Source organism: Nipponia nippon, unplaced genomic scaffold (assembly GCF_047370975.1).
Source record: "Nipponia nippon isolate SJK-2023a ecotype South Korea unplaced genomic scaffold, ASM4737097v1 scaffold_3, whole genome shotgun sequence".
Taxonomy (NCBI): domain Eukaryota; kingdom Metazoa; phylum Chordata; class Aves; order Pelecaniformes; family Threskiornithidae; genus Nipponia; species Nipponia nippon.
The window spans coordinates 112904398-112920435 of NW_028262347.1; the positions used below are offsets into that span (position 1 = coordinate 112904398).

At 43.8% G+C, this 16038-nt stretch overlaps 1 protein-coding gene across 5 annotated transcripts in view; it reads right to left on the minus strand.

Moving 5' to 3' along the window:
- The window catches only part of SH3PXD2A (SH3 and PX domains 2A), a 273771-nt gene that overhangs the window by 133444 nt on the left and 124289 nt on the right, over positions 1 to 16038 (minus strand). Inside the window, exon 1 of one of the 5 annotated variants that reach the window (XM_087765182.1) lies at positions 1020 to 1080. The exons of 3 other annotated variants lie outside the window; for them this stretch is intronic. In XM_087765182.1, coding sequence (XP_087621308.1) covers positions 1020 to 1021 — 2 coding nt within the window. In that variant the 5' untranslated portion in view covers positions 1022 to 1080. Of the gene's footprint in view, positions 1 to 1019; positions 1081 to 16038 lie in introns of those variants that run through there. One more of the 5 variants, XM_087765185.1, reaches the window with a different exon arrangement.

The window sequence follows — 16038 nt, forward strand, 5'->3', positions numbered from 1 at the left end:
CACACACACAAATGTGCTGTTATCCTTGGAAAAAAGATAAACAGCCCCCAAAGCCCATCGCCAGCACTGGAATATGACAGCCTTCCACTGTTTCTGATTGGACTTAGTTTAAATCAAGGCCATAAAGAAGGTCTTGGCAAGGAGAAACAAACGTAGCACGACAAAAATTCACCCCAGAGCACACAGTAAAATTGAGAAAGAGGGAAAGACGAAAAGATTTAGACACTTAATTTCCATTAAAGGGGAGATGAGCCCTGCTGCAGAAAGAGAGCTGTGCTTTGCCAAATTCCAAGATACTGTTGTGCTAATTTTCCTCCACAGGGACGATGTGATAACTCCTGTGCTACCTACCAGGCTGGAGGAGGCTCAACAGAAGAGAAGAGGTGTGAAATGATGACGGATCCCAGGGGGTGCAAAACATTTTGTCCCAAGAATCTGCAAAACCCTTGAGTTTTCATTTGTACAAAACACTTTGGGATAGTGGGAGAGCAAGGCACCGGTGGGATGTAAAAGTTCCTCTATTTCCCAAGGTGAAGAACAGTTGAAAGAGTTCCAGTTTCCTGGTTTCTTGGGCATTTTGTGACACATTCTTTTTCCTCCTCTACATTTAATAACATTTATGGCTAAACACAGTATTTTGCATACCTACAGCCCCTTCCAGTTCACAAAGATACTGCACAAGCAGGATTTAGTACAGCCGTGAGCATCCAGTGCTCAAGACAGAAGCCAGGAGTCCTGGCTCCACATTCTGTGCTCTAGACCGCATCCAGGGCAGAACCCCATCTCCAGACTTAAAGCAAAAGGAAAGAGATAAAAGAACAGCACAAGATACTGCTTTTGAGAAACCTGCCTCATTTGTTATGATAAAGGAGAGTATTACGGATTAGCTGGCAATACATGGAAGGACTTGCCCACCTCCCACACATCATTTCCCAGAAAATTTTTTTACAAGTTTAAGACGAGCTGCTACATAAAGTTATACAAAAGAAAGACTGAAGCGTGACAACAGATTGACTTACATGAGGCTCAGGACGTGAAGATGCCCTTGCTGTTAAAGAACCGGCTCAGAATCACTGCTCTGCTTTGCTTATTACACCACAGAAAAAGGCTGTTTGTGTTTATCTGCTGCTCCGGGAGGTGGGTTGTGCACTGAGAACAAAAGCTACATGCAAGGGCGCATTCTCTCACCCACTGGCACGGGCACACTCAGGGACGGCTTTGCGTAGGACAAGGTCTATCTTCAGCACCAGTGGCCACAGAGGAGGACAGAGCAGGGGGTCTCTGGTCAGATTGCTGCACCGTATGAATTGCCGGAAAGACCACACATTTGGTGAATGTAAATCTAGTGAGGAGGCACAGAGCAGTAAAGGGTCCTGCGGGAGGAAAAGATGCATTGAAGCAAGGGCCAGGATGGCGTGGGTAACAAAGCACAAACCAATGGAAAGTCTTAGTAGCTCCTGAGGGGGAGGTCAGGCAGTTAAAGGTCTATCTGAGGCAGATGTGCTCGTGTTAGCTCACGAGTCAACAGGCGTAAGAGTCAGGGATGGGAAACACAGGACGGGACAGGCAGGGAGAAAACAGAGACAGCGGGAAGGGCAATGCCCTTTTGACACATCCCTCTTCCCCCTGCTTGGGAAGGTAACTCAGACCAGGAAAGCTCTGCTCAAGCTCCAAACCACACAGCTGCCAGACTGCTCGAACAGCCCCAGCCAAACCTCCCTGTGCTAACAGCCCCATGGGGCTGGGGGCAGCTCCAACACAAGCTACCATCAGCAAATGCTGCAGTAAGGGACATGGGGGAGTCATGGAGGAGGCAGACGAAGTGGAGAGCAGAGGACATCAAGAGACACCCAGGGCTGACTCTGGACAAGGACTTACAGATGGAATAATCTGGACAAGTGTCACAGGGAGCCGAGCCTGCAGCCCCAAATGGACTGATGTGCCAGGAGCTAAAACAGAGTGTAGGCTCCTGAGCAATTTATTCTTCTACAGCAGACTGTGCTCCCAGTACTTACAGAGATTTGGCTGAGGAAGAAGAGGGATACCCAGGAAACCATCAGCCCTACTCCCTTCCTCCGTGGTCACACTGATCCTTTCCAGAACTGCCATGGGGCAGAGTCTGTGCATGAAAGTGGCTGCTTCAACCACATCACAGCTACAGCCCACCCTGCTCTCCGTGCTGTCCCGGCGTGTGAAGAAGCGTGGACTGCTCTTTGTCTCTCTTCTGCACAGGTATCTGCTGTTCATCTCAGAAGAGTGACTTCAGATGAGGTAATTCACCACAGTTTGGGGTAGGAAGACAACAGGGTGAGGTCGATCTTGAGCTAAAGATCCCCCTTCACATGCTTATGAGCAAGGCATGAGTGGAGGACTGGTGAGCCAGTGGTTGAAGCAGAGAATTTAAGGGCATCCTGAATCCTAGTCCCACTGTCACCTAGGGCAAACTAGTTCAATGTTTCTTTGCCCTATCTTCCTCAAATATAGCATTTTCCAAAAACTGATATGGAAGTTGACCCACTCCTGCAGATCCAGGGAGTTGTATATCAGCAAGCCAAACTGTTGGTGTGCTAGTGGTGTTCGCAAAGGCAGATAAGAGAAAGTATGCTGGGCGTCACAACATGAAGCTAAAATTCAGACCTTCTGTCTCCTGTTCCAGTCTTGGTGACCTTTCAAAACCACTTTTGTACTTTTGCTTCCCTAGTTCTAAAATAAAACCTGTATTTCACAGTCAAGCTGAGACAGCAGGTTCATGTTCGGGCTGTAACTTGATGTCTATAGTGAAGTAGCTCTATAGAAGGGCAATGTAGTACTATTGCCATTACTACTACTGTATGATTCACACACTTTCTTTTCAGTATTATTCTTAGGAACAATCCCTGGGAAGATTTTGGTTTCACTAAAAAAAGAAGAAAAATAGATTATAGGCAGCTAGGGACAAAAATAATCCCATTCCCATGTGGTTTGTGCTATTTAAAGGGACATAATACCTATTTTTGAAAAGACTAGTTTCAGAAGACAAACAACTGATATCTGTCAGCACAAAGACATTTGGAAAAACAGACATAGAATCATTTTCCAAAAGCTTTAGGTGTGCCTGAGATGACCCAGAGTATGGGAGCAGGGGGTGGAAGCATGTCCTGTGCGACAGAGCCCAGCCATCTCTCCAGCAGAACAGAAGCAGGGAGTAGTTTTTCTAATCAATTTTTGGAGGAGGATCTTGGTTTTGAGCCAGGAGGTTGAAGGGTGAATACAGCAGCACAGGACCGGGTACGGAGGGAGAGTATTTTGTCCCACGTTCCCACATTTCTGTTCACTGTCCTGGGTATGGTCAGGAGGGAAAAAATGCGATGCCATGTATTCAGCATGAATTGCAATTCCATACAATGGGCGAGTTCTCTTCTGCTGAAGTATCTGGTGGTTGGACAGAAGCCACTCAGCTAACAACATCTGTGTCTCACAACAAACAACAGTTGGATGCACCAAGGAAGTAGCAGATGGTGGGAATTTGCCCCAGACAGCATCAGATAAAGCAAGAAAGTCTTATTCCTCCTGCATTCCCACTGCATCCTCCATGGCCATCTGCTGGGGAAAGCCATCTGCTGGGATCCAGAGGTGCGAGGATGGGCTGAGGTGAGTGCTGGAGCTGAAGAACGTGAGCAGACAGAGCAGGGACTGCAGGAGGAGCAGAGGGACACAGCTGGGAGTACTGGGATTTCACAACATGGAAATCAGGGCAGGATCACTTTTGGCTCTGGTAAGTCCTGACCCTCATGCAACTGCTGTGAAGCATTAACTTGGACCTGGACTACAAACTAGAGGTAATTTAGACATATCCGCAACATGGAAAATCCCAAGCCACAGACTCTAGAGTTAGTTTGGGTGTGTTTAAATCTACGTGTTTTGCTCTGAGACCATCTCAAATTCCAGCAAAAATGTTGGGTAAAGAACCAGCCAAGAGAAGGACCACATTCAATTTGTGCTGGTGCTGCCCATGCAGTTACTGTCACTAACAACCGATGGGAAATCAGTGAGAGAAGTCTCAGATGCAGCATCTTCAGAGGGAGATGCTCAGCACATCATCCACTGCTGTCTCATTTATTCTGAAGACTTAAAACAAAAGGGCTGGGGCAACTGCAGATAGGACAAGGCTGAACACAGAAGAGTAAACTTGCTTTTGTTTGTCTATAATATTAATAGGCGCATTATGTAATTTCCTTGGCTTACTGATGCAGCAACTCTGGTTACAAGACGGGATGGGATTTCCTTGAGGTCATTCCCCCAAACTGTGTGAGTTGTTATTTTCCTGGCTCACCCACAAACAGAGCGGTTTGCTCTTCTGAAACACTAATGTCCGACTGTTGAAAGGTTTTGCCAATCAAAACATTGTGGCCTTACCCCATTTTAATAATCTAAGGCATCAATCTCCCCCTTAGTATTTGTTTGATGTGTTCTGCACCCTGCTGAAATATCCCCTCCAGACCTCCCTGAGCTCAGGCTCTGATTGAAGAGAGATGCCATGCATCAGGCCTGCAGCTTTCTCTCTGAAACATTTAGAAGGGGATGGTGGTAAAATGTATTTATTTTCATGTATTGAGGAAAGAGCATATATTCCAGCCTTTTTTTTTTCCATCACTCAGAGATGGGCCTGAGGCCAAAACGGTGCTGCTAAGCTTGTTTTCTATTTAAAACCTTCATTTTTATTAATAACCCTTTACAGCCTACACACCAGCACTGCGGGAGTTGCATTTCCGTGTTATGTCATCGTGAACCATTATGTATTTAATTCCTGTACCCACAAACCCATATGGACATCATTAAACACGCACCGTACAGTATTAAAACTGTGTTCCATAAAGTGTGATTTAGAAAAAAAAAGACCTATGAAGTGCGGATTTTTTTTTTCCTAAGGTCATGGGAAAATGAAGAAGTAGGGGAGAGAGAAAAGGTTCAGCAGTGCTGCGGGTTAGCTCAGAGCTCTCCATGCCTGCAGACTGAAAACCCAGCCCGCCTTACCCACCACGGAAGATTAATTACCCAGTAACTTCAGGCCAGAGATGACGAATTTCTCTTTGGCAGACCACAGAGACAACTTCTACAAAAATTACAGGTTACAGACCAGCACAAGACCTTGATGATTTTATTTCTGCCAAATTAGGTTTGCATCACTTCTCCTGAAAGAAATTGCCTTCAGTGGGGCAAAAGAGCAGGTTTCCCCATATTGCTGAGGGTTGGTTATCAGGGACACTAACACAGGTGAGGGTAGACCCTTGCCCTGAGCACGACGTGTGTAGCACAGGGTTTACTCCCAGTTTCTGTTATGGCCCCAGACTGGCTTGTCCTGGCTGTAGTCTATGCTAGCAGCAAATCCAGCACTCAGGCGACTTCTGCAAGACAGCAAGGGCACACTTATCCTCAGCCTCAGGATCTCACCTGTGTCCAGGACACTCCTATCATTCCTCTGTTATCTTATGTGGGACTGGGGATGAAAAGATATGGAAAAGAGAGAAAGTGATGGAAGAAATACATCAGACAGTGAATAAACCCAATGTACAGAGAGTACCAGTGGGAGAAATAGAAATGTGTAGAAATTCTGGGGGAAGCAGGGCAGAACACATAGAGAGGGAAGCAGACAATATCCAAGGGATGTAAGGAGAATGGAAGAACCCAGGGACAGTCAAAAATGGCACAAGAAAAGATATGCCAATGTGAGGCAGAGAAGCTGATGCAGTCAGGGATGGTAAGAAAGCAAAAAGAAAGCAAGACATAAGAATAAAGCACAATTTTAAAATGCCCAGTCACATAAAAGATTTATGTATGTATGTAAACTAGGAGACAATAAGTCAGTTGCCTACAACACACACTAGACAGCTTGCAATGACCTAGTCCTTTATACTGGAGTGAGACCTGCCAAACTCTGATGGCTGAATCAAAATCCTCTGATCACGGAGCAAGCGCTAGCGGAAGCGAACGAACCACAGTGAAAATGGTATTTGACAGGATCTTACAGCAAATACAGCCATAGAAAGGTTTTCTGCATAGCCTTGTGCTTATTGCTTTGTCCCAGAGTGGCTGCATTCCCTTATGGAGACTGTATTGGTGCTCCCTCGATTTTACAGCTACACAATTAAAAGTTCCCCTCAAAGATACAGATAAAGATACATACCTAATTGCTTTGAAGCCCTTTTTGGTTTTCTTTATGAAATATTTATAAAAATAAATGCATAAAAAGAGCATTCAGGGCACACACAAATTGTCTGCTCCATAAAACCTCTAAATGCTCAGGCCAGTTGAGCCTCTCTGCTGGTTTTGCTGTGTGATGTCTGTGTTTAGGCATCTCCGAGAATAGAAGTCCCCTACCCTCATCCCTTGAAAGCTCGTGACTTAGTTCAAGTTAAATTTGTTGTGCTAGCTCCAAAGCCTGCGTGTGTGTGTACTCACATGCATGTCAATCTCCAGGCAAGAGAGAAGAGTTAACAGGATTTGCAGAGGGGGTTACCGATGAATGAACCTCCTTTATATCCCAGCCCTCTCCAGAATTTTTCATTACCGTCAAACAAACATACACATGAACACACACAAATAACTTTGGGTGCACATGTGCTCCTGTTGAATTCAATACAGTTATTCACTGTGTAGAAAACTACCCACGTGCATAAATGTTTGGAGGAAGAGGACCACTCTCAGGATGAGGCTGACAGCAAGTTTAATGTCATCTAGCTGCATTCCTCTGGAGGTGAAATGTTTTTGACGTGTATCTCTGTAGGTATGTGTCCTACTTCATTCAAAATCTGGAATTTATTTTGATGTTTCAAAAATAAAGCCTTAAAAGAAGAAGCAAACACAATTGGCAAAACTTCTTCAGGAAACTTGAAAAGGACCATTAGAGCCCCAAGCTGTTAAATGCTCTATTTTGGGTCAATGCTCTCTTAAACTGATAGTCACATCTTCTACTTACACAGTTCCCTGGCATGAGTATATCTGAAGTGAATGTATCTGAAATGGAGATAAGATTGGACATTTTCTGAGCATGTATTAGGATAGACAAAATCATGGCAGAAAGCAATATTTGTTTCTTAAAGCCAAAAATCCTCTGTTCACTGATATTAATTCAATCTTCTCTCACAGACATTATTTATCCTGCCAGGGATCAGGACTTATTGGGCACTAAACCAGGACTCAGTAGTTTATACGCCTGTCAACAAAAAAATTAAATATAAAACACTTGTCATAAATACGCACGGACAAAATTTTCTGATTTACGAGGATGCTAAATGATTGAGACAAGAGTGTATTTTAAAAAAAAGCCTTAAGAGAAAGCAGACAAAAAAGGAAGGAAAAAAAGGCAGTAATTATATAATGCACTGGAGACCGGCCTTCCATAAGAAGAGGGGGAAAGGGACTCCTCTTAAGATGCCTATTTCATCCCTTGCCTAATAATCCAAAAGCACCTAACTTTCAAAGTACTGTGTTTTTTCATAGGCTGGAAGCACCACAAAGCATCCTTCATCAGCCTGGCCTTTTGGCAGTTCTCCTTCTCCAAATGCAAATGCTACATCTGGAAAAGGCAGAAATCCTCTCTCCTGCCTGAAAGCCTCCTTTTATCTCCGTCCTCTGCAGAACTCCTACTTCTTGCAACTACTCACTTCAACATACTACTTTATTGAAGGGATTCAAGGCTTTCTCCTCATCTGCTGAACGTCTGCCTCTTCTTAAGGTCCCAGATCACTTTCAGAGCCCTCTCGCTAGCTAGCGTGGGTCACCCTGCCATCCCTCAGCCAAGGATCCATAAAACAACCCGCTCCTGAACACACAGATGAGCATGAAAACGATAACAGTGAAGATTAACAGAAGCTTATTTGTCAGGCCTGGCAAGAAGAGCATCTCATTAGCTGGTGTGGCCTGTGCAGTTCAGCCGCCGGGGGTTCCTCCTCCCCCCAGGGGATGACACTGATGCATCATGAACGTTAATAACATTGTTAGTGCGTGTCCAACAGAGCCCTGCTTTGTGCATTGAGACTACCCGGCAAACAATAAGATACTTTTCCACTGACCTCTTGCTGGAAGAGTTTGAAGCTGTTTGCAGGGATGTGAACAACTCTTGCAGCTTTCTTTAGTTGCCCCTGGCCCTTAGCTTCACTATAAAGATACATATGGAGGTGAAGGAACTAATCCAGACCCAGCAAGATGCCTCAGCATCCAAGTTACCGGCTACAGGGACTGCTCAGGTTATGTGCAAGCTGAAGAACGTTATTATTGGGACCACAGAAAGGAAAGCGCTCAGTTTTGTTACCCACATGCTTCCCCAAATGTGGGAGCTGTATTGCTAAAATGTCCCATCCTGTAGGAAGAAATGTAGAACACCATTGGCAAAATATACTGGTCCCCACTACAGAGAAAAAGCTACCCCAGTTACTCAGTCTACATATCTTGTTTGCATTTGCCTGTATTTTCAGGGGGCTGATGACAGCCTTACACCTCACCTTCTGGCCCTAAGTTCAGAATAGCTGAAATCATTCTCCTCACCTGGGGTGAAAATTCACTGCGCCATTGCTGGTGTCACAGTGCTGTGGCTGGGCTTTTTCCCAGTGAAACCCTCCCTGCTCCTCTTTTACTTAGCAAATATTTGTAACACCCCAAACAAGTGCTCATAGAATCACAGAATCACAGAACCATAGAATCGTTAAGGTTGGAAAAGACCCTTAAGATCAAGTCCAACTGTTAACCTAACACTGCCAAGTCCACCACTAAACCATGTCCTCAAGCACCACATCCACCCGTCTTTTAAATACCTCCAGGGACGGAGACTCAACCACTTCCCTGGGCAGCCTGTTCCAGTGCCTGACTACTCTTTCAGTGAAGAAGTTTTTCCTAATATCCAACCTAAACCTGCCCTGGCGCAGCTTGAGGCCATTTCCTCTCGTCCTATCGCTTGTTACTTGGGAGAAGAGACCGACCCCCACCTCACTACAACCTCCTTTCAGGCAGTTGTAGAGAGTGATAAGGTCTCCCCTCAGCCTCCTCTTCTCCAGGCTAAACAACCCCAGCTCCCTCAGCCGCTCCTCATAAGACTTGTGCTCCTGTGTTGCACCAGGGCTTGCTCTTTAATGTGTTCATGAGAAAGGGATCGGCCACATGACCGATGCTCTCAGAGCTGCCCGCTGGAAGAGTGAGGCATCAAGTAGGCAGGACCAGACACACCGCAGCACCGCGAACAGCAGATCAAGTCCCAACCACGCAGCACCCAGAGACCTGAATGCCATTGCAGAAGGGGTCACCCGCAAAGCCGTCTGCTGGATGTCTCTGTACACGTCTGTTCACTCTACAGCCATCCTGCTGTTCAGTAGGGCTGATGAAAACTAGCCAAATTCTGGATTTCGGGACCATGTTTCAACAGGAACTGAGAGGTTCATTTTTGGTAAAACGTTTTCATGAAAAGAAAGCTCGTGTTTTAGCCAGATTCAGAGGATAATCAACATCTCCACAGAACACTGTGTTTTGACAGAAATAAGAAGATTAATTTAATCTTAATATCTTCAGGAACTCTACAGCTCCCCTAGCAAGAGAGGACAACATTGGTGAGGTTCTAATAATTAGAAAAAGGACTGAGACCAGCAACCTATCCAACGGGGAGCAGCAAAGGAGGCAATATTGCTAATTCACTAGTGAACCAGGACAGCTTTAAGTCTCTGATGAATGCTGTCTCTGGTATGAGTCAGTCACACTTCATTCCCTGCCCGCTTGGATGGGAAAGGAAAAGGTTTATCTGTTAGATATGGTGCCCCTGCCGTCCTAACCCCACAGTTGTTGCAGTGGGTCTCTTCTCATAAAGCAAAACAGACATTTTTTGGCCCCCAACATTCAACATTTTCTTCTTCTTTTATATTTTCAAGCACTAGGTGTCTCAGGTTACTAGTGATTTTTTGCGGTGGTTCCCAAATGAGCCTGAACTGCTCTGATTTTTCAAACCCACAAGACTGTAATTGAAAGCAAATGTAATCAGACATATACAGTGTTCTGAGGTTCACCACAGTGCACTGCAGTCAGCATTACTGGAGTGGCTATTAAAACTCCTTGGAGCTGGGAAGCAAATACAGCTTGCAAGAATCATCCAGCAAATAACCAGCATTTATTAGATTAGACTAAAGTATTGCAAAGCCACAGTCAATCCTCTACTCAGAATATATCTGAGGTCTGTTTAAACGAACATCTTTCCTGAGCTTAGGCCAATTGTTTTAAGAGATGTGAATGGAAACAAGGAAAGAATTCTACTTTTAACACAACAAATTCTGCAATCCTTACATCAGCGTAAATCTCTAATAGTCCATTACTGTCAGCAGGGTCGTTCCAATCAAACTCTGGCATAACTGGAAAAAGAAAGTGGCCCAAAGACAAAGGGTATCTTTGAACCCAGACACACAGCTCTAGTTAGAGATAAGCAGTAGCAAATCCCTTCCATAAACCTCCCAAACAAAATGCAAGCATTAAAAGGGAGGGTGTGTGTGTGTGTGTTTAATTGAATTCCCACTGGCACTTGAGTCTGCACTTAAAGCAGGTCTAGGGTTATCTGTGAAATTTCAATTAAATCAAAAGCTTTGATAACATGATAAGTCACTCCAGAATTTGGAGTCAAAACATGTTGTTATTTGATCCTCTGCTTGTGTTTCTGGGAACAGCACGCATGAAAGACAGTCAGCTGCAGACCAGTCAAGAAGATGGAAAGGGTGGAAAAGAATCTACCAATAAATCACTGTGTCTCCTACAGCCAGAGCTACTTGAGGTCTGGTATTTTTTATACATCCTAAGTCCTAAAGGAGGCACTACATTCTTCAAGAGACAGAAGGACAGAGCAAAACAGATCATCTTGGACGTGTGCAGCACTCCAGGGGACGGTTCCCTACTGCCACAAATGTTTTTTTCTTTCCAGGTTTGCTACAAGCAAGATTTTAAACAGCAACAGCACTGGGAGCTGAATGCCAAACTCTGGGCACACGAAACACCAAGCCCTGTGTATGTAATGAAACGGATTTCCAGCACAAATCCTTTGGGGGCATGGGGTGAACAGGTGAAGCCAGGTGCACCAAACAATAATTGTGTAACGCGCTGTTATGATACAGCCAAGCCAGAATGGAAGCCCAGCTCTCCTCCTAACTCAAAGCAGAAGGCAGTGGCTCTCCAGAGAGACCTGACTTGCTTTACCTGTCCTTCAGCATTCTCTGATTGCTAACGCTTCCTCCTCTCTCTTCAGTGGCAACTGCTGGATGCTAAGGGCAGTACCAGACGCTCTCAGAGTTCAAAGTCCTGTTTACTGAGGAACATCACCTCTACTTCCCAGTGCTTAGACAGAAATGCTCCACCTTAAATAAATGTGAGATGTCAACTCCATATGGCCTGTAGCCAACAGCATTAAAACACATTTTAAGCAATGCCTTCCCTTGTAACATACAGTACAGCCTGATGAAACCCTATCAAATGTAATAGGATGTCTTACATTGCCCCCAGCCAGTTCAGAATCGCTATAGGGTTGCACTAGGCACGTGTACATGAGAAAAATCCTTTTTATAACCAGCAAGGCTACTGATCCTCAACAGCATTAAAAATAAAGGGACTCTCCAGATAAGCAATGTCAAAATTACATAGTGATCAACAATAGGAAGTGCAGAGCACTGAAAAGTCCCATCTGACCCCAGGCGCCACTGGGGGATAATTTATCACCCTGGCAGCAAACACCCCATTGAGCATGTCTGTTCCTAGTGCCCTCCTCTTCAGAGTGGAAAAAGATCTTCGTCAAACAATAGTGCAACCATGTTAAATATAGACATAGCAATGACAAGCTGGATTCTTCTCCATGATATAATTATATTTGTAACATAAGCTGCCTGTTCTTGTTTTTCAGAGACGTGACACACAGAGGACAAGACAGGCTATATTCAATTCTGTCATGTTAGTGAAAAGAAAACTCCACCCATCTCCTCCTGCCTGGCAGGTCATGAGTCAACGGTGACAGATACCCCAGTGCCTGCAATTAACCTGCTAGCAGGGGCTCACCAGAACAAGAAATCCAGATAAGAAGAGGAAGTCCCCATCCCTCTTCCTCTCCTCAGTTCCAGGCTTACCCACAAATCACAGCAGGACCAGACGCTTCTCTTCTGCGTGGATCTAAAGATCTCTTTTGTGTTTATCAGCACGGGCAATTCATCCCTATGGGCTGACCCTATTCTGGGACATCAAACCAAGCATCACCAGTCTTTAAAGAGACTTTCAGAAGATCCTGTGGCACTGAGCCAAACATTTTTAGAAGCAAGGGCTCAAGGATAACGGGTGCCCCAAATCCTTCACAACAAGTTTGATAAACTCTGAATCCAGTTATATTTTGGTTCCGCTCCAATCCTGCCTCATTAGCCCAGGTTTCTCCCACTGCCAGATGAATAAATTTGTTCTTTTGGCTCCCTAACTGGTTTTGCATATAGAAGCACCGGCAGAACAGGCTTTCCTGACAGATTTTGGAAGTAATTTTTCTTCCAACGTTGACTGATGATTTTAAAAACAAATTATTTTTCTAACTGGTCATTTCTAGAATCATGTTATGGAAAGAACGGGGTTTCTTTACCCGAATCAAATCCTCTTAGCAAATCTCTGAAACCGTAGATCTGCAATCATATTGCAGATAGAGCCAGGAGATGTGAGAGGCCTTTCCAACATCACACAATAAATCAATGAGACAGTAAGGAGCAGATTTCCCAGTCCCCTGCTTTAAAGACTAAACTTCTCTGCTCCGGAAGGAAGGAATTTCATGGGTTAAGTTAAACATTAAGCAAACTATTACTTTCTAATCTACAAAATAGGCATTGGCAAATTATCAGCAGTGATTGTTCCTTTAGGATATGAACAAAAATTACTGGACAGGGAGAAGGCCCTCAAGCCAACAGGCCTGGCATTTAGTTTTTCTAAAGGCAGTATCTCCGCATTTCCAAACACCTATTCAGTCCCAACTCTTCAACAGAGAAAGAAAAAAAAAATGTCTTGGATTTGTGTTCATAAACAGTAAACTTCTACTAGCACTGACACTACCGTTGTCAGGCCCCAGCAAGGCAGTGTCCGGTGCCACTGCTGAAGCAGCAGCATGTCGGCAAGGCTCTGATCTTGGTCACATTCCGATGGATTTTGGATAAGTCTGGTTATTCTTAATCCATCCTGTGCCCGTGACAGCATGCCGCTTTTAAACCCTGCAGCACGCTCATAACCAATCCAGGCAAAAGCTATTTCTGTACACTTGGCCGCCAGTGCCAAGTGTCAGTACATTAAACTATCCTTGCTCCCCTCAGCCCCGTGTCCTTTCACAGTCAGACCTACAAAGCACGAGCAAACCCAAATGTGATATTCAAGGCAAGGAATAAAAGCTCGTGCTGTATGGTAACAGCAGTAACGTATGCTGTTCTAACTGCCATTCTTCTACATCTGTTTTTTGTGGTTGCTGAACCTACTTCATTTAACGTGCTTTCTGTTTTCCCCCAGGGTTTATTGTTTGATATTTATCTACATCTAATTTCTTTTTTCATTTTCTGGATGAGTAGCAAAAAGATTCAAATCTTCTCTCAGGAAAGCTGAGTTCTTTGTTGGTATCACCGATGCTGCAGCCAGTAGCAAATTTCAATATCCTCCATTTGATATTCCAGCCCAAATCGTTTGTATGTTGCAAACAAAAGGGAAAGTCCCATGTGAAACTAAAGAAGAGAACGAGTAATGCATCTGTTATTTCCTTTTCTTCCATTCCTAGAGACTCCTCCATCCCCACATTGGCTTAGTTTATTTAAGATAACAATCTCCAAGCGAGACCTTCCCAAAGATCATGATAATACGCACTGATGAAAGGCCACGTATGCTGTCGGGGTATCTAGAGCCCCATCTGACAATGGCCAGGTCTCAGAGACTGAGCTCCCCCTCTCCAGGTCAGAGGGGGCACAACTGGGAACTGGCCACACTGCACTCCTCTATTTCTGGGGCACAAGGCTGCCTGACCTCTCAGCCACAGATTTATGACAGTCCCACAATATGAGCAGGATACTGTAAAGTACTTCTGCGATTTAGAAGCCAAAAAACCATTTTCACAACAAATTTAGGTGCTGAGGCCAAATATTTCTAGTAAATACAGGCCTGAAACAGTACCTTTGAAAAACTAAACAGAGGTGCTCTACTACACTCAGATGCTCAAAGAGCCGTGGTACCTAATTGCCACTGAAATCAGTGAGCGATGGATGACTTCTAGGAGTAGCGAAGCAAGGCTCTTGGCAAACTCAGCCCTAACAGGTTATTGCATCCTTAGCTACCTAAATCTCAGTGATAGTGATTAAGTCATTCTTTGAAAATATTAACTTTTTCTTCCGTTCAGAACAGCGGGTTTTAACTGCCTTATCCTGCCACCATCTTTATTCAGAGCTTTTCCTGCTCTGTGTTTTACAATTTACTTCCCAGCTGATAAATCACATAAAAATAAAACTTCCATCTTTTTCTGATTTTGCATTTCTTAGGGAAATTAATTTCCATTCTGCATCTCACAAGTGGAATGAATTTCCCTAATAAAATGTGTGCCTTGAGCTGTCACAATACCACTGCCAAGTGCAGACTGTAACACTGATTGTCATAAAACGGTGCTGGCCACATTCCTAAATGACGTGAAAATTATCTGTACTGTAAGTCCTGTAAGAAAGAGCAACCACAAAGAAAGAATGACAGCTTTCCTCATAGCACATCTGCTCAGAGACTCAACTATCAAATGTGTTGGGAAACACAATTCTAAAGGGATGAAATATTAGAGAAATATAAGGGATGAAATATAAGAGAAAATATTTGCATAATATCAAGCAAATCAGGATAAATACAAATATAAATATTTTACAGATGAAAAATATTCCTCCTCTACCAATAGGTAATTGAATTGTTATTACAGGGCAGATCAGAGTACATCTGGGAAACAGAAATAGTCGTATGTAAACACAGTCATGCTTATGGACAGAAAAAAGCGTATTAGGGAACTGTGCTTTAGCACTGGTAAACTCATAAACTACAGCATCCTTCCTTAACAAGGTCACTGCATTACCCTGGCAACTGCTTTCCCATTTCCTTATCAGACATTTGTAATACGTGAAGCATAAAGGGAGAATCCAGCTTCCATTTTCCAGTGGCTACCTGACATCTGAGTATCCAAGTGTTACACCAGTATTTATGTGATAGAGATACGATCAGTAAAGCTCATGGCTACAGACCACAATAAAGCATTTCTGTTCTTCAGTACAGGCACCTTCAACATTCAGTCCATTTTCTGCATCAACCCTCATAATATTATGTCGTATACCTAATAAGTTCCCTAGTTTTCCTGGATTTGCATGTTGTTTGAAAATTGCTTTATGATTCTTATAGGAAAAATATTCTCAGATACTGAACACTGCTTTAAATTCAGTTGTTAATATTATTAGTGGTGGTTTAAATAGAAATCTCGTTTGAGCTTGCATGCATTTCTGCAGGGGGAGTATTGGAGAACTGAATCCTTGGTTCTTGGTCTGATTTTTAGCCTGGATCCAGACTCAGAAAGAAAAAGCGACCTCTCACATGAGTGGTCTGGCTGTGATATTTTGAACCTCACTGCAAAAAAGCCCTAAAAGCAGCGGACCATATGCAATGTCTAATTGATTAATCTTACTCTTTGGGTATTTCTGTTATTTCTAGTAAAAAAGAATCATTAAAAAAATGGTTTGTGAGATTTTGTTTGTTGACTATGAGCCCTGGCCTGACCTCAGCCTTGAATTTAAATCCCCAGTAGAAGTCTGAAATTAATCCACCTCTGGCTTAGTTATCAGTAATTATAATTATTAACAGAAGTATCCAGCAAATGAATGGCTTTCAGTGACATGGTGTTTTAACTTAGAATAATGGATAAATAAAAATGCACAGCCTTCTTACCTTACAGTATCTTTTGCCATAGCAATGCAGGATCTGGTCCTTACACGGGCATGGTGAAAGACACAAGCCCAGCCATTTGCCTAT